The 25,049-nt window shown below is 36.1% G+C and overlaps 1 protein-coding gene across 1 annotated transcript in view; it reads left to right on the top strand.

Moving 5' to 3' along the window:
* PIAS1 (protein inhibitor of activated STAT 1) overlaps window positions 1-25,049 on the top strand; it is a 124,526-nt gene that overhangs the window by 86,451 nt on the left and 13,026 nt on the right. The window contains exons 7-9 of the mRNA XM_061157991.1: window positions 3,977-4,082; window positions 14,488-14,561; window positions 24,479-24,639. Coding sequence (XP_061013974.1) covers window positions 3,977-4,082; window positions 14,488-14,561; window positions 24,479-24,639 — 341 coding nt within the window. The remainder of the gene's footprint in view (window positions 1-3,976; window positions 4,083-14,487; window positions 14,562-24,478; window positions 24,640-25,049) is intronic.

Below are 25,049 nucleotides of genomic sequence, written 5' to 3'. Positions count from 1 at the left end.
TTTTTCGTCCTTTTTAAAGAAGGTATTGCAGATATTTTGGGTTTGTCTGTGTGTGTGAGAGTATAACCTGCCTGGGAAGTGAATAAACACCAGGGTGTTTACAGTGAACTGTGAAAAAAGTCTGAAACTGTGGGAGAGGAGGGAAATGTGGTTGCTGATAATATAGCACTAGAGGAGGGGGAGATATTCTTCCATGGGAAACGTTCCACACGTTAGAAAGAAAACAGTATAGTATCTTCAGTGATTTGAAGATCTCCCAGGTAAGATCTTTATGTAGACCCTGATCTAAAAGTTGGAGATCTTTTTTGAGGTAAAACGCTGAAAGTAAATTACTCTTTTTTAAAGCTGCAAAAGTAACTTATTAGTTTGTTTTTTGATCGCTAGTTTTATTCAGCTTATGAAGATACTCTAAATAGTACATGTAGGATCTCTTACTGTTTGGAGGATTAATTTCTATATTATTAGTTTTTATTGAGAAATGTTACCATTATGTCTTCAAAGGAAATGTGGTAAGGTGGTGAGTGGAAATGTTAGTCACTCAGTCATGTCTGACTCTTTGTGACCCCGTGGACTACAGCCCACCAGGCTCTTCTGTCCATGAAATTCTCCAGGGGATCTTCCTGATCTAGGGATTGATCCCTGGTCTCCTGCATTACAGGCAGATTCTTTACTATCTGAGCAACCAAGGAAGCCCATAGTGGTGGTAACCATCTTACAATATATTTTAACTCTTTACAGTCAACATGTTGTACACTTTAAAACTTACGCAATGTTATATGTCAATTAAAAAACTGTAAAAGAAAAAGCTACTACAGTGCTTGAAGGAAATAAGTGAACCATATTATAACTTCAGAGTAATCATTGCATCTAGTATTTATTAAACTGTCATTGTAGAGAAGTTTAGATACTTGTATAAATATTGATACTTAATGTGTATATCATATCTTAATAATGAAGAAAATGTCCTATGAACTCATTAGACAGTTTTGAAGACTCTTTGAAAGAGCATTTGACAAAAGCAATAGTGTAGTGCAATGTATTTCAGTAGTTGGAGTTAGATAGCACTTTGAAAGGGTAGCTGGATTAGTATGTTACCGTCCACTTAGAAGTGATACTATATCACTATGAAGGTGGGTTTTCTTTTTTTTTTTTGGAGTGGGGAGTTGCTGCTGAATCTTTCATGTGATATAAAATTTAATTCCATATTATCAGTACAAGTGGTGTTTGTTAACAGCTGACCATCTCTTTGCTTTTTTGCTTGTTATATGTTTCAACTAGAGTGAACATACATTTTCACTTGTACCTGTGGTTTCTACTTGATCTCTCCTTAAAAATCTATATAAAACCTTAGGTGATTCTGAATATTCAAGCTGTCAGTATATGATTTCACAATGTTAATTAGCATTTCTTCAGTTTCTGTCATACTTAAAGCATTCATCAAATAATAAAGATGAATAGGATTTTTTTATTCTAAAAGAAGTTTTTTAGTTTTATATTAGATTGGTGTGTTTGTTGTCAGTCTAAAATTTTGGCAAATTTTAAGTTATTTGTTCCTCATTAATAAATTAGAAGATTTGGGACTTGCCTGGTGGCTTAGTGGTAAAGAATCCACCTGCCAATGCAGGAGACATGGATTTGATCCCTGTGGCGCACAACTATTGAGCCTGTGCTCTGGAGCCCAGGAGTCGAAACTACTAAAGCCCACACACCCTAGAGCCACGCTCCGTGATAAGAGAAGCCACCTCGACGAGAAGCCCATGCACTGCAACTAGAGAGTAGCCCCCACTCGCTGCACCTAGAGAAAAAGCCTGCTTACAGTGGCAAAAGAAAGACTACTAAAAATAATTATGTTTAATTATGGGATTTATTAATGAAAGTACGTGTGTATGTGTGTTAGTCGCTCAGTCATGTCCGACTCTTTGCAACCCCATGGACTGTAGCTCACCATACTCCTCTGTCCTTGGAATTCTCCAGCCAAGAATACTGGAGTGAGTAGCCATTCCCTTCTCCAGGGGACCTTCCTGTGCCAGGGATTGAACCTGGGTCTCCTGCATTGCAGGTGGATTCTTTACTGTCTGAGCCACCAGGGAAACCCCTGATGAAAGTAAATTAGCTCTAAGTTTTTAAATTTAACTTTTAGTTTATATTGAGGTACAGTTGATGTACAGTGTTGTGTCAGTTTCAGGTGGACAGCAAAGTGACTCAGTTTTACATATATATGTATCCTTTCTTTTTCAGATTCTTTTCCGTCTATGTTATTACAGAGTATTGAACAGAGTTCCCTGAGCTATTTAGTAGGTCCTTGTTGATTATATTTTATGTATGTGCTGTGCTTAGTCACTCAGTCATGCCCAACTCTTTGTGACACCATAGACTGCAGCCTGCCAGGCTTCTTGTCTATGGGGTTCTCCAGGCAGGAATACTGGAGGGGTTTGCCATGCCCTCCTCTAGGGGATCTTCCCAACCCAGGGATTGAACCCAGGTCTCCCGCTTTGCAGGCAGATTCTTTATAGTCTTAGCTACCAGGAAAGCCCAAGAATACTGGAGTGGGTAGTCTATCCCTTCTCCAGGGGATCTTCTCAACCCAGGAATTGAACCGGGGTTTTCTGCATTGCAGAAGTGTGTATATGTTAATCCAAGACTCCTAATTTATCCTTCTCACGTTAGCTTCTTTGGTACTTTTCTTTTCCCCCCAGAAATTGTATAACATGTGAGCACCAGTAAGTTTCTGTAAATGAAAATGTGACCTTCCAGAGGGTATTATGGGATATATTCTCTTGCCAAAAGAGGGCAATGTGTTTTCCAGAAAGTGGACGTAAATGTAAGTTGAGATGTACATTGGACTAGGTTAGGAGGGTCAAATCAAATGGTGTGTGAAGTTAAGATCTATAGAGAACCACTCTGGCCTTGGCCATTAGTCCTTTGTCTTGATATCCCTACTCTTTCCTCTTGATTTCTAGTGCCACCTTTGTCACCAAGCAGGTACATGATCATGAGCAGATTACATACGTTTTTAAATTTTAAATTAAAGAATATTCTGTGTGCTTCCATTGCATCAATCCTTTACTTAGAAAAGTACTTGCCCTACCTATCTCTCACAGGCCTTCTTTGAGGTTTAAATGAAGTGGATAGCATACATTAAGAGTGCATACAAAGCTCTATATAGCTAATAAATTGAAGATGGCAGTAACTATTTTTCCTTTTGCTTCTTTCCCAGTCACTTGATCTTCTTGATTCCAATACCAAGTGGAAAGTGGGCCTCCTCATTTACCTCTCTTACCCTTCATAAGCTTCAGCCCTCTTTTATTCCTCTTATCCAGTCATGTACCCTTTCCTTTGCCTTGTTGATCAACTTTTTCTTTGTTCCTCTTTTCCTACTTGCATCTCTGGTTAATCCCTCTGCTGGTGATGGACATTCATCCGTTCACTTGCCAAACCAGCGGCTTCTCTTTGACGGTTCAGTATTCCCTCTGCTTATTGTGGTAATAGCCCCAGCAGGGTCTTTTCAATAACTAAAGCATAGAGAGAGGTAAATGGTATAAATTACCAAGCTAATTTGTAATTTTTTAAATAGCTACCGTTACTTACTAAATATGGTTTACGATGACTTTGACATCTTATTGTCCTTGGTTTATATTTATGTTTAACAATGTTCTTTTACAAAAGTGCCTAAAGTGGTTAGCTTCAAGCATAGGTAGTCAAGTAATACAGAAGCATAACAGATCTGGCTTTATCTCTTGAAAGTTGCAAAATTAGGGCAAATTCTTTTACTTCTCTGCATTTCACTTTCCTCAGCAGCTTTTTGGTTAAGATTAAACGAATTACCGTTCATGAAAACACCTAAGATAGTGTTTGCACACAGTAGGTGTTTAACAGGTATTAATTTTCTTTCTCTATCATTTTGGGATTAAAGTAGATATATCTATTTACTTACATATGTTGTTTGTTTTCTACATCATTTTTTTTTTTTTTCCAGAACTATTCCATGGCAGTGTATCTTGTAAAACAGTTGTCCTCAACAGTTCTTCTTCAGAGGTTACGAGCAAAGGGAATAAGGAACCCGGATCATTCTAGAGCTTTAAGTACGTATGATAATCTTGTTTTATTTATGCAGCTGAACTGTTTTGGTAAAAATTAGAATAGTGTTTTTTCAACTCAAGAAATTTTAGATTTTTTTTTCTTTTTTCTACTAGAGGTTGTCACTGTGAATTAAAACACTGAAAACCTTGTTTTGTGAGCTAGAGTGATTCAAGACTTAACAGTAGTTTTAGGGAATTCCTTGGCAGTCAAGCGGTTAAGACTCTATGCCTCCACTACAGGGAGCATGGTTGAGGAATTAAGATCTCACATACTGCATGGTGTGGCCAAAAAAAAAGTTTTAATATCTTTGTCATGACCTTTATTGTATAATTTGTATTTTATTGATCTTAAAATTAACTTTGTAACATCAGTATATGAACACAGAATATTTTACCAAAGCATAAAAATAAATGTTCAGGAATTTTAGAAGATGGAAAGAAAATCTTGGCATATATTTTACAACAATTATTGTGTATTAAAAGTTTATCCAGGAAAAACGTCCAAGGATATGTGATGACAGCATCCCTGCATTAACAAAGTAAAAAGAAAGTCAGTGGGGTGGTAGATAAAATAATGAAATAAGTTCTGCTTTTAGTCAACTGTGTAGCCTTGGAAAGTCAGTCTGCCTCCTCTGAATTGCTCGTTCCTCATCTGTAACAAGATACCACATGATACCACATGATAATCTAACACTCCTCCAAAATCTGCATTCTTAGGTAGAAAGGATCATTCCTTTTGTTCTGTTGAACTTGAGAGGTAGAAAAGTGCAACTAAACTATTCTGCCCTCAGTGAGGGTTAGGCCCAGAGGTTGACGGCCTTTCCAAAGAAGTAAACTAAGCTCTTCCTTTATTCTCTTCTGTATAAGAAGTAGATTCTTCATGAATGAATTTGCAGGTATCTGGAAATGGGCACTTGGAACACAAAACTTTTACAGATGAAGGTTAGATGGCTACCGTTAAGGACATTCTTGATGTGAGTTGGTTAATGGAGCCCCTATCAGATTTGTAGTTAGGAACATTCTGATAGAAAAAAAAAACTCAAGCAGTAAGACCACCTTTCCTCTTGCTTCCCTTTGTGGCATAGCGTTTATTTTTGTTCTAACCTGTTTTCATACCAAAGTAAAAGATTCCACTACCTCTGAATATCAGTATGCCCTTAAGAGTTCATTGAAGGATTTTTCTACTTTAAAGAGGCTCTTTTAAAAAATGCAAATATTCTGAGTCAAGAGGAGCACACTGGTGGCTAATGCCTCTGTAGGCATTCCTTGATAGACAGTGGAGAGCTGGAGGTCTGGTTGATGTCTAAGGGAGTAGAAGCACCATTTGCCAAGGCCAAGGAGATAGTGAGGGACCCTAAAAGTAAGAGAAGGGACCGACACCTGCTTTGAAGGAACATGAAGAGAAGAATTTTTCTTTTTTCACACTCCATTCCTGGTCATTCTCTTGAGAATCTTGGTATTTGCCACATAGTATTAGACTCTCATTTAGTCAGAAAGTATTATTAAATTATGGGAGCCTGTGTGGAAAAGGTCATACCAGGAAATAAAGCTAAAAGCTGATGAAGCTATTAAATGGCACAACAGTAATAAGGCAAGCTGTCTTTGTTCAGGCTGTAAACTCTTCTCCATTTGTAGCTGTAGCACCATCTGGAGGGGGAGTGGAAAGGTGAGCCTAGAGTTACTTTCTTCACTGGCACAAAGGGCTGTTAGCCACTGTGAAGCTGGAAAAGCTACTTAACTCAGAAAGCTGTTTGTTTCATCTCTGTTGCATCCTGGAAGTGGAGAATAGTTGGAGATTGGGTAGAATTTTTATCACACTTTGTATCTTATCTTAATTGGCCTGGGGAACCAACAAAAGATTCATTGGATCCTACCAATAAAACATTTGTTGTAATTGACTAAAGAACAGATTGTTTGCCTTTATGCTATCTCTAAAGAAGTAACTTTCCCAGCATATTAATTATGTAATTAAAAGATTGTGTGAAACAACTTGACAGAAGAAAATGTTGGTGGATTTCTCAGATATTTTGAAGGATCTAATTACCTCCAAATATGTTCATTGTAAGTTATTCTTATCAATAAATTCTACTGGCAAAAATAAATCAGACATTATTCCTGAACTAAAGTCAATAGTATTTAGGCTTTTCACAGAGAAATCCACTCTCTGGTTCATTTGTTTTAGTAGATTTTTGTATTGTGGTTTCTACCTTCATGTAGTTTTCCCCTCATAACTATCACAAAAGAGTCCTTTACTAATTCTTGGTCAGGTTCCTGTCTCCGCTTCTTTTTCCCCTGAGCAGACATTTTAAACCTTGGACATACTTAAACAATATTTCCCCTCTTCAACACAGTCAGTGTAAGAAAATTGGTGCTATATGACTTCTCTAAATTGTCCATTTCTTCCATAATGTCACCATAACTTCATTCGCACTCATCCTTATTTATTCTCTTCAATCTCAGGAGGAAACGTCCCTTTTCCTGCCCCAAATTAATCTATTGATTCATTTGTCTCATTCAAGAAATTGTTTAAGAGTCTACTGTGTTCCAGGCACAGGAGAACATGGTATTATAATAGCAAAATATATGCTGTTTCTGCATCCTTGAGAAGTTTGCAGTCTGATGGGAAAGACAAAATTAAATGATTGCACAAGTCACTAAATGAATTACAGTTGTGACATGTGTCTTAAAGAAGAAATACGGGGAACTCTGGAGGTAACAGCAGGAGAACATAGTTCTCTGGTGCTGTGATGTTTAAGGCAAGATTGTAAGGATGAGGAGGAATTAAGCCCCAACATAGGAGGAGAATATACCAAGAGACAAGGCTAGTGGAGTTGGAGTGGAGAGAACAAAGGAGGAAAGTGGCCAGAGAGATAGCCGTGGAGTGAAGTCTTATAGGTGATATAAAGATAAATGACAGAAGACCTTTAAAGGATTTTTAAGCAGAGCAGTATGACCGGATATGGGCAATGAAAAGATCACTTAGTAGACTGAATTGAAGGGGAGCTAGGCTGATGTAAGTGAGCCAGTTAGAAACCCAATTGTACAGACATGTTGTCTTGAACTGAAGTAGTAATGATGAAGATAGGAGTTGATATTTTGAGAGATGTTGAAGGGGAGAATGGTGAGGAGTTGATATTTTGAGAGATGTTGAAGGGGAGAATGGTGATTATCTGTGGGGAGCAAAGAAAAAGAAATGAAGAAGGAGTTCTGGGTTTCTTACTAGGCACTAGCTTACATGGTAGTGCCATTTACTCAAATGGAAAACAGTGTTGAAAAGATCAGGTTGCAGGAGCAAGATCAGAGTCCATCCTCGGACTTTTGGTATTTTAGATGTCTATGAGGCATTCAGATGGAGATGCTCAGAAACAGTATTATGAGGCCTGTCTGCTCACTTATCTGCTCTCTGTCCTGTATTTTCAGTTCCTTCCTCTCCACAGGCTCTTTCTGTCAACCTTCACTGTCAGGTCTTTTTCATCCTTTAAATAATACAAAAGCAAGGTACTCTCTAGGAACCTGTGTTCCTTCTATTCTCATCCTAGTTTCCTCAAAGACTAGTCTACACTTCCCTTTCTACCTCCTCACTGCAAACCATTGTGTACTTTTAACTCCCATCATTCCACTGAAACTACTCTTGTAGATATCACAAGTGACAATCTGATTGCAGAATTTAAAGTTTGTTTTTTCAGCTTATAACTTAGGTATTTTTGCTACATTTCGTGTTAACAACTTTCCCCTGGAAATTCTTGTTTCTCTTCTCAGTCACTTGCCTTCAGTGGATTCTCTTAAGGGAAGCGTCCTGCATGTTTGTTTTCCCTGGGTTTTTGTCCTTAGTCCACTTCTATACATACTTTCGCTAGACATTATCACATTTACCTTTGTGGTTTAAGTTAGCACCAACTCCCAAATAAATATTTTCATTCCAGACCTTCCCCTGAATTTCAAATATAGATACATGTAGCTGTCGTCACTGAAACATAATACTGTTTCCTCTAATTCAAGGAGTGAAAACTCACAAGTTCTATCAGACATAAACCCTAAATATTTCTCAACTCTTGCCAAATTTTCTCTCCCTACCATCACTGACCTCATTTAAGCTCTCATATCCTAAGTTTATTTCAAAAACCTATTCTTGAATTATATATTCCTCTCCTTTCTTGGCCCTCCTTTTCCTGTCTCTCTTCTGATAGCAACCTAAATGACTAATATGACCTAACCTTACCTATTTTTTTGCAATCCATGGCTGGCTAACACCAATGGAATAAAAACTAACTTTGAGGGCTTCCCTCCTGGCTCAGTGGTAAAGAATCCACCTGCCAATGCAGGAGACATGGGTTCAAAGCCTGATCCCATGTGGGAGGATCCCACATGCCGTGGGGCAGCTAAGCCTGGACGCCACAGCTACTGACGCCTGCATTACCTAGAGCCGGTGCTGCTCAGCAAGAGAAGCCATCACGATGAGAAGCCCATACACCACAATTAAAGAAAAGCCGGTGCAGCAACAAAGACTCAATACAGCCAAAAACAAATAAAAATTTAAAAATTAAAAAAAAAAACTAAGTTTCTTAGGATGACTTAAACATATAGCTTTCTATGGTGTGGCATCTATTTATTACTTTCTGATGTCATGTGTATTCACTCCTCTCTCATTCTTTATATTCCAGAAATAATGAATTCTTGTCTTTTCCTCAGTGCTGTGTCAGTATTGTTCTCTATGACTCAAACTTCCGTGTTACCTCCTTTGCCTAATTCTAGTTAGCCTGCGTGCTCAGAACCCCCAGAGCCGATGCTCCCATCTAGACTATGAATTCCTTTAGGCAGGAATTTGATCTTATCTTTCTTTGAATTCCCAGGGTCTGGCACATAGAAGACCCTAAGACTTCTGTTAAGTAAACTGATGAGAAGAGATCTTGAGTGAAAGATCACATCTCTGTGCCTCTTGTTTTCTTCGTTTATAAAATGAACATGTTGGACTTAATATGTTCAGTTGTTTCCAGCCTTAAAATTCTAAGAAGGATAGAAATCTTTTTTAACCCAGAGCAGCACTGATGGAACATCTGTGATGATGGAAATGTCCTGTCCCATGTGGTAGCCACCAGCACCGTGTGTCTGCTGAGCACTTGAAATGTGGTAGTGCAACTGAGAAACTGAATTTTAAATTTGGTTAAAGTTAAGTATAACCACATGTGACTAGTGGCCAACTCTCATAGCACAGGACAACAGGGATTTTCAAAAAGATTAATTTTAAATGTGGCTAACTGTAACTTTGTTATGGGTCATAAAGTAATATACTGCTGCAGCTCACAGTGACACAAGAAAACTTGAATTCCTGGAAGACTTATCACATGTTGGTTGATGCAGCAGGATAAATATCATGTCTTGTTTTTATTTTTCACTCAAATGGCCACAAAGGATGAATACTTTACTTACTTAGTCTTTCCTTCATACTTTCTTCTGAAATTTAACATAATGATTCCCATCCCCTACCTTTCTTCTTCAGTCTTTTGGTTGTGTTTATCAAAGTTTACAAGCAGTAAAAATTCACCTTTTTAAGTGTACATTCTGAGTTTGACAGTTATATGCAATCATGAACCACATGTTACAATGAAAACATGTAACATTCTTCACCCCAGAAAGTTCCTCTATGGACCTTCACACTTCCTATCATTTCTTCTCCCCTGGTTCCCATAACCATGAATATGATTTCTGTCTCCGTAGTTTTTCCTTTTCCAGAATTTCAGATAATTGAAATCCCACAACCTGTAGCCATTTTTTTTTTATTATTATTATTTTTTACTGAAGGCTTCCCTGGTTGCTCAGATGGTAAAGAATCTGCCTGCCATGTGAGAGACCTGGGTTCGATCCCTGGGTCAGGAAGATCCCCTGGAAAAGGGAATGGCAGCCCAGTCCAGTATTCTTTCTTGGAGAGTCCCAGGGGCAGAGGAGCCTGGTGGGCTACAGTCCGTGGGGTCGCAAAGAGTCAGACACGACTAAGTGACTAACACACACACACTTTATTGAAGTATAATTGCTTTACAGTGTTGAATTAGTTTCTAGTATACAATGAAGTAAAACAGTTTTACATGTACATACATCCCCCCCACTTTTTTAAATTTCTTTCCTATTTAGATCATTACAGAGCATTGAGTAGAGTTCCCTGAGCTATGCAATTGATTCTCATTAATTCTCTATTTTATATATAATATCAATAGTGTATATATGTTAATCCCAATTCATCCCACCCCCTGCCTTTCATTTCTGATTTCTTTCACATAATATAATCCTTTTAGGCTCATTTGTGTAGTTTGAGCTCTTTATTACTGAGTAATGTTCCATTTATTGGTACTGTAATTTGTTTATCCATTTGTCAATTGATGGATATTTAGATTGTTCCCAGGTTTTCGTTATGAATAAAGTTGCTGGAAACATTTACATTTTGCGTACGAATATCTCAGTTTTGTGAACATACGTTTTCATTTCTGTTGGGTAAGTACTCAGGAATAGGATTGCTGGATCACATGATAAATGTATGGAAAAGAGAGTGGCAGTTTCTTATGAAGTGCATATTCCATTTTTTCATTCTTTCCAATAAGATTTGAGATTTTGAGTTTTTCCCAATTCTCACTAGCAGTAGGTATTGTCAGGCTGCTTTGATTTTGCTGTTCTGATTACTCTGTAGGTGATACGTCATTTATGGTTTTAATTTGTGCTTTTCTAATGACTGATGATGTTAAACATCTTTTCATGTGCCCATTTGCCATCCTTCCAGCTTCTTTGATGAAATGTCTCTTCAAATTTTTCCCATTTCTTTTATAGTTTATGCTTTTTGTATACTATGAAATCTTTGCCAAATCCAAGATCACAAACATTTTACTTCTAGAAGTTTTATTGATTGTTTTAGTTTTCAGTTTAGGTCTGCAATTTATTTTACATTAATTTTGGCTCTGCTAGGTCTTTGTTATTGCATGCAGGCTTTTTGTAGTTGCAGCAAGCAGGGGCTACTCTCTAGTTGCAGTGCATGGGCTTCTCACTGCAGTGGCTTCTCTTGTTGCAGAGCAGAGACTCATGGCACACAGGCTCCGTTACTCCACGGGCATGTGGGCTCTTCCCAGACCAGGGATCAAACCCAGGCCCCCTGCGTTAGCAGGTGGATTCTTAGCCACTGGATCACCAGGGAAGTCCTTACAATTTATCAGAAATTAATTTTTATATGTGATACAAGGTAAACTTATAGGTTCATTTTCTCCCCATATAGATACCCAGTTGTTCTATAACATTTGTCAAAAATATTAATTTTTCCTCCATTTAATTACCTCGGCACCTTTGCCAAAAACCAATTGATGATAGGTATATAAATTTATTTCTGGACTCCCTTATTATCTTCCATTGACCTATTTGTCTATGTTTATACCAATAACACAGTCTTATTAACTAAAGCTTGATAGTAATTCTTGAAATCAGGTAGTCCTCCAACCTGTTCTTTTTCAGAATTGTTTTGACTAAATATAGTATATAAAAAGCTAATGCATAGTGATCAAATAGTTTATACAGGAATATTAGGGTCATTAAATATTTTTAAAAATCTGTCAATATAATTCACCTTCTCAGCCAACTAAAAAAAAAAAATCATATGATCATCTCCATAGATTCAGTAAAAGCTTTTGGTCACTTTCAATATCCATTCATGATAAAATTCAGCAAAGTGGAGACAAGGGGGTTGTTTAATGTATGAAAGGGTATTTTATAAGAAGCCTTTAGCTAATATCATATTAAATGGTAAAAACTTCACCCCTAAGATTGAAAATAAGACAAAAATATCTTTCTTAATATGTCTATTCAGCATTGCCCTTGAGATCCTAGCCAGCACAGTAATGCAAGAAAAAAGAAACGGATTAGAAGTGAATAATAGTTATTGTCTTTATTTGAAGATGACATCATTGTGTAGGGAAAAAAATCCCAAAGAATCTACAAAAAAAAAAAAAAAAAGCTACTTGAGCTAATGTGTGAATTTATATGGTCAGTTTATAAAAATTGTAACATCAAAAAAATGAAGTACTTAGGGATATATTATGCAAAATACATGCAAGATTGGTATGCTGAAAACTATAAAACGTTGGTAAGAGTAACTAAAATAAGACCTGAATAACAGAGAGATACATCACGTTAATGGATCAGAATACTCGGTATTGTTACTGGAGAGATGTCAGTTCTCTCCATTTTGATCTGTAGGTTAAATTCAGTTCAATCAAGATCCTTAAAAAGTATCTTTACATGAAAGGATTGATTGAATCTATAATGGCAAAGGTGAGAAATCAAAGCTTTTCTTAAAAGAAAGTAACAAACTGATTCTAAGATAATTTCAGAAAAATCTTTCACCTCTGAAAGAAATGAACATACAAATCATATTTTATTTTGTTGCAATAGCTAATATTTTTTCCCTCCCTCCTGAACCTCCCTCCCACCTCCCTCCCCATTCCACACAATAGCTAATATTTATTGAGAATAATGTTATTTTAAAGCGTTTGTTTGTAATAACTCATTTAATTCTTAAAACAATGCTATGAGCGCCTAATATTATTCTCATTTACAAGATGATGAAACTGAGGCACAGAAAAGTGACTAAGGCTGAATTATAACCTAGGCTGGCTCTAGATTCTTTGCTCTGAACCACTGCCTCAGGTTGCCTCTCCTTTTTCATGTCTTTTCAGAGTACTAACACTGAACTTCGTATAGACAAAACCTAAAGTCAGTTACTGTTCCCATTGCTGTTTGTATTGCTGTGTGGATATTAAGAGGGGTGGTTGTAAAGTGGTTAGTAATCACATTTATCATACGGCAGTTGTCACCTGTAAGCAGACACTATTCATTAAATGTATCTTAAGAAAGGATTGGGTCTATAATGGCAAAAGCATGTTTTTCATAATTTAAGTGATGTGATAACTATTTTCCAGACAAAATCCATGGATTGTATGCCTTGTTAGATGTGATAGCTTACAAGTTAAGTAGACTTTAAATTTTTGGAATTTCCAGGCCATAAAATGACTTTTTAGTATGTCATCAGAATCTCATCTGGAACTTTTTATAAAAACTACTTATTTGTATCCCTCTGCTCCATTTTGATTCAGTGGGCAATTATAAATTAGAAAGTTCTGTAGGTAGTTCTGATGTGCATCTTAGTTGAGATCCAGTTGTATAGAGTACCTAAGATTTGGACCACTTCAAAAAAAATTCAGACTATATGCTCATCAAGTTTAATAAAGGCAGGATTCTTAATTCTTATAAATGGCTGTTAGTTCAATAGACATCTATTCTGAAATTCTTCTTCTTTATACAAGTAGTTTTCCCTTTTCTTCTCTTTGTGTATCTATGCATATCTGTGCTTCTACCCATCTATCAGTCAACTGTCTGGTCACAATCACTTGTACCTCAGGTCTGAAATTCTGTGATTAACTATGTCCACAACTACTCCGCTTGGGCCCCCTTACACATACAGACTTTAAAGTTACTGTGAAAGAGTTTCGAAAATTATTTGAATTTTACATTTAGGTATATCCTGTCTCACTTCTGTGTTGAAGTTTAATTGAAGTTCTAGGGTTTTCAGAAGTAACCTGAATGTCTCTGGTTTGCAGATGAGAAGTATAAAGATCCTTGTTGTATTAGACTGACCAAGAGTAACAGAATAGCTTTAAAAGTAAAATTACCAGTGCTGCCTCTTTTAAGAACCACAGGAAATTTGAACTAAGACTTAGAGATTATATAGTGTGGGTTGTTATTTTCCAAGAAGTTAAATTAATCTCATAGAAGAGGATTGACTTGCCCAAGATAGTGTAACTAATCAGGTTATGGGTAAATAAATAGAAAACTCAAATAATTATATGGTTTTTTTAAAAAGCAGTTGAACTTTTTTCTTTTTACAATATGAAATTAGAATTAATATGTTTACAATAAATATTTTTATTATCTGAGCTTTGTAAAAATTTTATACATGTTAATTTTATAGTTTTTATTAATTTCTTTTAAAATAAAATTGTCATAGTTGAAAAGAAAGAAAATATTTACCCAGTTTCTTAGCGTTATAAAAGAAGGGTCTGCCATCAGTGACTATGTTAACCTGCTTATATAAATTTCCTTTATGTCAGTGCAGTGCAACTTTTGTTTTGTCGGTGAGAAATAGGAAGCTTACAGGAAATGTAGTTAGTCTATAGATAGGTATACGGTCATTTTCCTTCCTTTGCTTATTGTAGAGATTATAAACTATAAAATTGTTTTTCCATTCAGTTGATTGGAAAATAATTGAGCAGATTATTCTTTAGTACCATTTTTTTAAGTTCCTCATTCTTTTTCTTATGTTGCATCAATGATACATCTCTAATAAACTTCTTTTGTTTGCTTTTTCTTTGATGAATGTCAGTTAAAGAGAAGTTGACTGCGGATCCAGACAGTGAAATAGCTACAACCAGCCTGAGGGTTTCTCTACTATGTCCAGTAAGTGCTAACTAATATTTGCTCTCCAGGAGGTTTAATACACATTTTCTTTTTTTTATTAAGTATTTCCAGTATTTAACAAATCCTGTTACCTTGAAACATACCCACTTTTTAAGAGTTTATGAAAAGTAAAAGATATTATGTAGTCTTAGGATTTGAAATCTAAACAAATTTATGTCTATAAAATTTTTCTACTCTTCAGTTCAGTTCAGTTCAGTCGCTCGGTCGTGTCTGACTCTTTGAGACCCCATGAATCGCAGCACGCCAGGCCTCCCTCTTCATCACCAACTCCCAGAGTTTACTCAAACCCATGTCCATCAAGTTGGTGATGCCATCCAACCATCTCATCCTCTGTCGTCCCCTTCTCCTCCTGCCCCGAATCCATCCAAGCATCAGGGTCTTTTCCAATGAGTTAACTCTTCGCATGAGGTGGCCAAAGTACTGGAGTTTCAGCTTCAGCATCAGTCCTTCCAGTGAACACCCAAGACTGATCTCCTTTAGGATGGACTGGTTGGATCTCCTTGCAGTGGACTCTCAAGAGTCTTCTCCAACACCATAGTTCTACTCTTAGTTATATTTAATATTGATTATGGTTATTAGATGACTGTCTCTCAGACTTAAGTGTAAAATCTCCAAATAAGGCATGTTAACATTTCAGTGTATTTATTGAAATTTCATTTTATTAAATAGTATGCTTCTGAATAAAAATCTGGCCATGATTACTCATACATTTAACTTAATCACTTTGCCAACAATGACTATAACAAGAATTAAAAACTATTGTTTAACCTGAATAATTGAATTGGTATGCATATAAAAATCAACTAGACATATTTTTAAACCAGAAAATGAGATCAGTTTCATCATTTCTATAAAATAAATATAATGCCTAAGTGAAAACTGGTAGTGAAAATATTTCCAAAAACATGTTGTTAAGGTTTGTTTCTTAACTAATTTGATGTTAGGTCCACCAATAGTAGGAATGGTAGTTGAATGATGCTTTCATACAAAAATACATGAAAAACTAAAAGTAAGTTACATTTTGATTGCCTTTTGTTCTGTAATGAATCATATTTCAATTGGGGAGAAAATATGAAAAATAAGAGGACTCAGCTATTTCTTCATTTGCTGGGATTGTTCAGGCAAGTTTGATATTGAAGGCTTTTAATACTGAAATCCTACTAATCTAAGGTGAATTTATTCTTTAAAAAAAAAAATTTAAATAAAGATTGTTTTGTCTTATATCTTAGTCTCTTATAATTTATAAAACCTCAACACAAGTGTGAAAAACACACCTCAACACAAAAAGTAATGAAAAAGTCAGTAGCTCAAGAATTAGTTTATAATATAATATTTTGCATGGCTTTAAAAAAAAAACTTTTGTTAAGAGAACTTCTGTTCACTATTAAGCATCTATAAATTACAGAAAAAATATAGTGAAATTAAGAAAAACCACTAAACCTATCATTTTGTATATATCCTTCTATCTTTTTTTCCCTTACTATGGCCAGTCATTTTTATAGGGAAAATATTTTGACTCCAGGATTTTTGTTTGTTTGGGTTTTGGGTTTTTTTTTTTTTTTCTATTTGCCATGCCACGTGGCATATGGGGTCTTAGTTCCCCAACCAGGGATCAAACCCGTGCCCTCTGCATTGGAAAGGCAGAGTCCTAACCCCTGGACTGCCAGGGGAGTCCCTGTGTAATTATTTTAAATTCTTTCCCACGTATATGATTCAGTAGTTGACAGGACTGAAGGGAGAAATAGACAGCAACACAATAATATTAATAGTAGTAGACTTTGATACCCCACCTTTGGTTATTGATAGAACAACCAGACAGAAGATCAGTAAGTAAGCAAAGAGCTTAATCAACACTGTATACCAGTTGGACCTAACAGATATGCTGCACCCAACGAAGCAGAATACACATTCTTCTCAAGGGCACACAGAACGTTCTCTAAGATAGAGCATGGGTTAGGCTACAAAACAAGTCCTAACAAATGTAAGATTAAAATCATATAAAATATCTTCTTTGATCACAATGTGATGAAACTAGAAATCAGTAACAGGAAGAAAACAGGAAAATCCACAAGCATGTGGAAATTTAATAATACATTCTCAACCGATGAATCAAAGAAGAGGTCACAGGGCATTTAGAAAATATTTGAAGACAAATGAAAATAAAAATACAGTATACCAAAATTTATAAGATGCAGCAGAAATAGTAGGAAGAGGAAAGTTTATAGCAGTAAATGCTTACGTTAAGAAAGAAGTCAAATCAACAAGCTAATCTTGTACCTCAAGGAACTAGAAAACTAAAGCCGAAGTCAGCACACGGAAAGAATAAAGATTAGAAAAGAGATAAATGAAATAGAGACTGGAAAAACAGTCCAAAAAAAGTCACGAGACTAAGAGTTGGTTTTTGAAAGATCAACAAAATTGACAAGCCCTTAGCTAACTAAACTAAGAAAAAAGAAGAAAGATTCAGATAGGTAGAATTAGAAATGAAAGAAGAGACATTATAACAGATGTCACAGAAATCAAAAGGATTATGAGACTGTTATGCCAGCAAATTAGATAATCTAGAAGAAGTAGATAAATTCCTGCAAGCATATAATCTACCAAGATTGAATCATGGAGAAATAAGAAATCTGAACAGACTTCTAACTAGTGAGGAGATTGAAGCAGCAATGAAAAACCTCCCAACAAAGAAAAGGCTAGGACCCCTTGGCTTCAGTGGAGAATCCTACCAAACATTTAAAGAATTAACACCAAGCCTTTTCAAACTCTTAGAAAGAATTAAAGAAAGAACACTCCCAAACTCATTCTTTGAGGATAGTGTTACTGATCCCAAAAACCACACAAAGACACAAGACAAGACAAAATGAAACAAACTAGAAAACTGCATACCAGTATCCCTGATGAATAATGATGCAAAAACTTTGAACAAAATTCTTAGCAAACTGAATTCACCAGTGCATTAGAATAATCACATACCAGACCAAGTGGAATTCGTAGCTGGAATTGTAAGACTGGTTCAGCATACAAAAATAAATCATTGTAATAGAGCACATTAACAAAATGGAGCACAAAACCCACATCTCAGTCAATATAGAAAAAACTTACAAAAGCATTTAATAAAATTCAACACCCTTTCATGATAAAAATACTCAGCAAACTAGAAATAGGAGGATGCTTCCTCAACATATTAAAAGCCATATATGAAAAGCCCACAATGAGCATTATACTCAATGTGGAAAGACTTGAAAGCTGTTCCTCCAAGGTAAGGAACAAGACAAGGATGCCCATTTGCACCACTGCTGTTCAACATAGTACTGGAAGTTCTAGCCAGAACATTTGGGCTGGTGGTAGATTGGAAAGGAAGAAGTAGAATAACTTCTGTTTTCTGATGACATGATCTTTTATGTAGAAAACTCCCCTTAAGATTCCTCAAACAAACAAAAAACTTGTTAGAACTAACAAAGTTATAGTCAAAATCAGCACAAAGTAGCAGTCAAACGTTAGTGGCCTTTTGGGCTTCCCTGGTGGCTCAGTGGAAAGAATCCACCTACCAATGTAGGGGACACGGATTGGATTCCTGATCCAGGAAGATCCTACATGCTGCAGAGCAACTCAGCCCGTGTGCCACAGCTATTGAGCTTGTGCTCTAGCGCCTAGAGCCGCAACTACTGAAGCCTGTGTGCCCTAGAGCCAGTGCTCCACAAGAGAAGCAACAGCGGTGAAAATCCCACATGCTGCAGCAAAGAGTAGCCCCCACTCGCCCCAGCTAGAGAAAGTCCATGCAGCAACAAAGATCCAGCACAGCCAAAAATAAATAAATAAAATTTTAAAAAGTTAAGTCTTTCTGAAAAGGAACTAAGTGACCAAACTGAAGAGGAAACAAAGAAAGAAAAGAAAGTGAAGTCACTCAGTTGTATCCGACTCTTTACGACCCCATGGGCTGTAGCCCACCAGGCTCTTCCATCCATGGGATTTTCCAGGCAAGAGTACTGGAGTGGGTTGCCATTCCTTCTCCAGGGGATCTTCCCGACCCAGGAATCAAACCTGGGTCTCCCGCATTGTAGGCAGATACTTCACCGTCTGAGCCTCCCATTTACTATAGCATCCAAAAGGATAAAATATTTAGGATTAAACTCAACCAAGAAGATTGAAAACTATAAAACATTGCAAAAATTCAGAGAATATAGAAATAAATGAGACATCCTATAATTATGGACTAGAAAACTTAACATTGTTAAAATGTCCATACTACCAAAGTGATTTACAGATTCATTGTTGTTCTTATCAAGTCCCATTGGCATGTTTTGCAGAAATTTTAAAAAAAAATCCTAAAATTTTTATGAAATCTCAAGGGACTCCGAGTAACCAAAGCAATTTTAATGAAAACAGAGTTTGAGCTCTTCCATTCCCTGATTTCAAAACATGCTAGAAAGCAATAGTAATTAAGATGGTGTAGTATTGACATAATGATATTAATAGATAATATAGACCAGTGGCCCAAAAACAGATTTTTGCAGCATATATGATCAAATGCCTAGGAGTGCCAATACTGCATGATGGGAAAAAGATAGTCTCTAAACAAATGGCATTGGGAAAACTGGATATTCACATGCAGAATAATGAAGTTGGACCCTCAAAATTAACTCAACATAGATTTAATATCTAAACCATAATACCTTTAATTGTTACATTCCCAGAAGAAACATGGGGGGAAAGCTTCAGTTGAATTTGGCAATTACTTCTTGGATATCACCTAAAATCACAAGTGACAAAAGCAAAAACAGACCAACAGGACTGCACCAAACTTAAAAACTTCTGCTTATGAAAGGAAACTATTAACAGAGTGAAAAAACAGCTTAGGGAATGGGAGAAAATAATTGAGAATTTTATACCTGAGAAGGGGTCAATATCCAGAATATATAAGGAACTTCTGCAACCCAACAGCAAAAAAACAAACAAACAAACAAACAAAAAAAAAACCTGATTAAAAATAGGCAAAGGACTTAAATAGACCTTTCTCCAAAGAAGATACATAGATGGCCAGCAGCCCATGGAAAGATGTTCAACAGTGCTCGTCATTAAGGAGATGCATATCGAAAGCACATATGAGATAACCACTTCATGCCCATCAGGTTAGCTCCAATCAAAAAAACAAGATAACAAGTGTCAGTAAGGGGGCCGCAGACACTGGAACCCTGGTGCGCTCTTGATGGGAATAGAAAGTGCTGTAGCCATTATGGACAGCCGTGTGGAGGTGCCTCAGAAAGTTAAAAATAAAATGAATATGTGAGCCATCAATTCATATATCTAAAAGAATTCAAAGTAAGATCTCGAAGAAATAATTTGCATAACCGCATTCATCACAACGTTATTCACAATAGCCAAGAGGTGGAGGCAACCCAAATGTCCATCAAGAGGTGAACAAATAAAATATGATATATTATGTATGCAACATGAAAAAAAGAAGGAAATCCTGTCATATGCTACAAGGTGGATAAGCCTTGATAATATTACAGTAAGCAAAATAAGCTAGTCACAAAAGCATAAATACCATATGCTTCCACTCATGAGGTATCTAAAGTAGTCAAAATCATGGAAACAGAAAATAGACAATTACTACGGGCTGGGCGGAGGGTTTCAGTGGTGCTAGATAAAAAAGTTCTAGAGATGTGTCATACAGTAGTGTGAACACAGTATTATTGAATTGTACACTTTAAGATGGTTAAGGTGGTAGATTTAATGTTAAATTTTTTGTACAATAAAAGTTATTGGCTGGAGGAACCTGGGATGGATTCTTAAGTTAATCAGACGGTATAATAGACTATGATGTAAAGGAGTGTGGTATTTTTTAACATTTAGAAAAATGGTTCACAGTCCAGGTTAGTGGAGGGCGAGAAGACAGTTTTTTTAAGTTGTATACGTATCATACCCTCTTTCTTCCAAACACCTATTTATCCACCCTCTGCTTTGATGTGATTTCTTGCCACCCCGTTCCATTATAAAATACCAGTTTAGAGAATATGAGAAATTCAGGAATGTGCATAAGCTTCATTTTCCATTTAAATCACTGGAAGGGGTCTTTTTTTTTATGCATTCTCATTTTAAAAATGTTTACAGTTGTGTTAATATATATGATGTTTGTATCGTTTAACATTTAGATGAAGCGTTTATTTGTATAAATAAGCACTACAATATAAATCTTGATGTTCTTATTTATAGAACTAGTTTTGAATTTCATAGTTCAGGTGATCTTTATATTATTACAAAATACTAATCATGTTTTGCTCCTTGTACCTCTTAATTTAATGGGCCAATTTAAAATTTTTCTTTCCATATCCCCTTTTTTAGTTTCAGCAACTATAGCAGTTCATTTTAAATTGACTTATGCTTTCAAAATTCAGATCGTAGGAAAAACTACTCTCTCTATATATAATCCATAATTATAATACTTTTATGGATTTCTATTTGACCTAAGAAACAATATCTTTACAATTATTCTGGAACAGTAATGCTTATATTTTAGGTAGGTTTTTACTCTAAAAAGTAAAACTTCATAATGACAACTCATCTATATATCAAATTTATAGAATAATAAAAGAGATTTGTTCCCTTTGAAATATGTAAATATGATGTCTGACTGTGCATTTGAATTGCCCTGTTGTGATATACACAGCTCAAAATAAATGAGTTTCTGTTGTTTGTGTGCTGTTTAGCTAAAGGCAATGAAAATAATTAAAAATGCTTTTGCTCTTTGGGAATCTTTTAGCTCTGATTTATTAAAAATAGAACTGGAAGAATATTTGTGAACCTGCTTTGTGAGGTACTCCCTAGACCTGTAAACTCAAATGCAAATGACTTGGAGGTGATAGAAGAAAAGGAAAAAGAAACTCTTTGAAGATTTATTCATGAAATACTTAATGATGAAAAAGTTGTAAAACAACAGTTCACACTGTTCTTTTCTTTTTACAAAGGAAAAGTACATATATTCTTGATGTTTTTAGAGTCCTTTTGGTATAAGCTGGTTTGAACTTATATCTAAGTAGGGTATTTTTTTCTCCTGAAGCATCCTTAATTACTATTATGTTATAGTAAGATTAGTGGCTTTAGAAAACTTATTTGGGAGTTGTTTTCAAAGTGTTTATTTGCAAATGATGCAAATGTCCATCCCATCCCATATAGGGAAAAGGGGGTTGTAATTACAAGATGAAGATGTTCAAAGCTCAGCTTCCTCTCTGAAAGTTAGAGAATTCAGTGTCCGCTCTTAGATAAGTATTTAGAATTTAGTGATTGTTTTAAAAAGTCAGGAATATGAGGGTTATCACGTAACAATTACTCTGTAATTCTTTGAAACAAGGCATTTGTGTGACAGCTAATAAATTGCATTTCAAATTGAACTTCTTTCTTGTACCTGTTTATACATGTCCTTCCTGTGTCATTCATGTAGCAGTGTTCCTTAAAAATTCTGTAGGTAAACTTGTCAGTGTGGCTGATCATAAGGGCTTGAGAGTTGCTCTCCCAATGAAAAGATGAACTGACAGCTGGGAATTTAGGGCTAAAGGTATGTGAGATGATGGTTTTTGGAGAATAATTGCTTTTCAGAGTATAAGTTCTACAGCCTTTGCTTGGATTCTGAAACTGTCTTTGTATCTTATCTTCTTATCCACTGTCTTCATAAACTGTCAGAAGTAGCCTACTTAGTTATGTAGTTACCTGAACCATGTCTTTGATTACTGTATTCATCTAGGATCTCTCTACTTAGTTTTAAGGCAGTGGTAAATATACCTACTCAGTAGGAATTTGCACTTCCCAGATAAGTTAAGGCCTGAACTTTAGACATAAAAATTTAATTTAGCACCACCAACTAGATCGTTTTGGGAAAATGTTTCTAGATTAATGTGGTATGTCTTGGCTAATGGTAAATAGGTGATTTTTTTGTTATGAAGGCTAGTTCTGTTTATGTGTATGCCTTTTCATCAGGTACTTAGGTAAATCAAATCATAAAAATTAAATAGAAGTGTAGAGGGGAAGTAATGGAATTGTTTAATACTGTGTGAGCATAGAAGAGAAGACTGACTAGGCTGAGGTTTGAGTGGGTCTCCTACTAGCTCATAAAGTGATTTGAAGTAAATATGTTTCTGTACTTTAATTAATAATGGGGGGCATATATTGAGTACTTAATATGTGTTAGACCCTGTGCAATGAATACAATTTAGACCCCCAATCTTATGGTATGGATGCTATTTTTATCCCCATTTTATAAAACTAAGGCTCAGAGAGACTAAGTAACATCCAAAATTCACACCCTAAGTGAATGGTGCCTCCTAGAACTATCCAGCATGCACAGCTGAAGCCTGATCAGTACACAGGACCATCTTCCTGCTGTCTATGTAGCAGGTACATTTCCTAGTGCTGAAGATAAGGAGATGAGCCAGATGTGTTTCTTGGAGGAGGAGCAACACATAAATAAATAGTGTGATCATATGCAGGGTGGAGTTGGGAGCACAGAGGAGGAAGCTGTCGGTTTTCTCTGTATCCTTCCTGTTCATACTTCTGATACTATACACTGGCATTTCTCCTTTCTTAAGACGATGGCACATTCTGGGTCCTTGTTTAATCTTCATCACTACATCCTGTTGAAGTAAGGAGGAAACCATGTTCTGTCAGAAATAGAAAGAGAGGCCCAGCAAGGTTAAGTGCCTTTCCTAGAGGCACAGGAAGTCACTGGTGCCAGAACAATAATTTAGGACCCCAAATGACAGTTTCCTTGGTAGACTAGGAAATTGCACATTTTCCTGAGATTCAAAGCCAAGAATCTTTTTTTCTTTTCTTATTTAACTTTTATACTTTTTCAAACCTTTATATTTTTCAAGCTCACAAATATGTGTGAAAATCTTTTCCTGATATTTAGCGAAAACAAAATATGGTTATTGAAAGTAGGTGAAGTATATATAGTATATACTATATATAGTATATAGAAGTATATTATATATATAGATAGATATATAGTGTGTGTATATATATATATATAGTATATAGAAAGTAGTAGAGAAGTCTATATGGGCACTATGACCTTTGGGGACCCCGCAGTGGTTATCTGGCTGAACTTGTATGAAGTGTCCTCCATGCAAGGAGGTGGTGATATGGTAGCTCCCTGGGCAGGTCTTGGGACAGCTTTTCTGCTTTGAGCCAGAGCTAGCAGTTCAGAGACCAAATGAAGCAGATCTCATTGTTCATAGGACAGACTCGACCTGTGTCAGCAGAAGCACTGTTTGCAGGGCAAGAGGAGCAAGTCTCATAACACTCCAGAGATGCTAGAGGTCCAGAGGTGTTTGCTGAATTGCCTGTGATGGTACCCAGTGAGGGAAGAGAGTGTGAACAACTGGCTTTCTTCTCAGAGCTGCCATTTGGCAATTATGCCAGACATGGGAGTGTTTATTCTGTTTTGACCTGTGAATTACTCTCATTCAGAGATCAGGTTGATTGTATCTTGAGCATTTAGTAAGACATCATTTTTCCTTTCCCAATACCTAGTAAAGTGGTTCTTTTTTGGATTTGGGACTACCCTAAGAATTTGGTGAAAGCAGTCTCTGGAAAAATGCACAGACTTATAAGATTTTGTGTGTAATTTCAAGGGATTCATGGTCCTTCCCCCTAAAAGTGGATCTGTAAGCTGTGAATTGAGGGTAAATAACCCATGCTGTAGATTTTCCATAATCTCTGTATTTTAATATCTAAAGAAATAATAGTAATTTTTAACATGTCGATGTTTCACAGGAAGTGTGTTGAAAGTAGACACAATATGCTTTAAATCAGAATACATGCACATTGTGTTTGTTTCAGGAAAAACTTTTAACAACGGTTGTCTAATACTTAACTTTTGTCTCCCTCTTTTAAAGCTTGGTAAAATGCGGCTGACAATTCCATGTCGGGCCCTTACATGTTCTCATCTGCAGTGTTTTGATGCAACTCTTTATATTCAGATGAATGAGAAAAAACCAACTTGGGTTTGTCCTGTCTGTGATAAGAAGGCCCCATATGAACACCTTATTATTGATGGGTATGTCAATTTAAAGTTTTTTCTTGTACTTCATGGTAACCATCTATTACAGTTTTGTTACCCATCAGGTTTGGGATTCAAATTCTATAGATAGTGGTTTCTGAGTTATATATTTTTAGGATATTCATGACTGTAGAAATCAATATTTTTCTAAGTAATTAATATTGTGAACATTTTGCCTTTTTAACTATGTCTTCTTGTTGTAAAGATACATGCCTCATTGTCAGTGCCTCCTGATATTTACCATTTTAAAGGACCAGTGGTTCTGAGCAGGGTGTAGCTTACACCTTTTCCTAGCATGAATCCATCTGTCCCTAGACATGCAGACCATTTTAGAGGAAGAATGAAAGAATTGTGAAACTCTGGTTCACCTAAGCTGACCAAAAGTAGGTCTGTTTTTGGAGATTTTC

The sequence above is a fragment of the Dama dama genome, chromosome 12 (genome assembly GCF_033118175.1).
Source record: "Dama dama isolate Ldn47 chromosome 12, ASM3311817v1, whole genome shotgun sequence".
NCBI classification, from domain to species: Eukaryota; Metazoa; Chordata; class Mammalia; order Artiodactyla; family Cervidae; genus Dama; species Dama dama.
The sequence above is the reverse complement of the archived record's forward strand: the minus strand, read 5'-3'. Positions and strand labels throughout refer to the sequence as shown.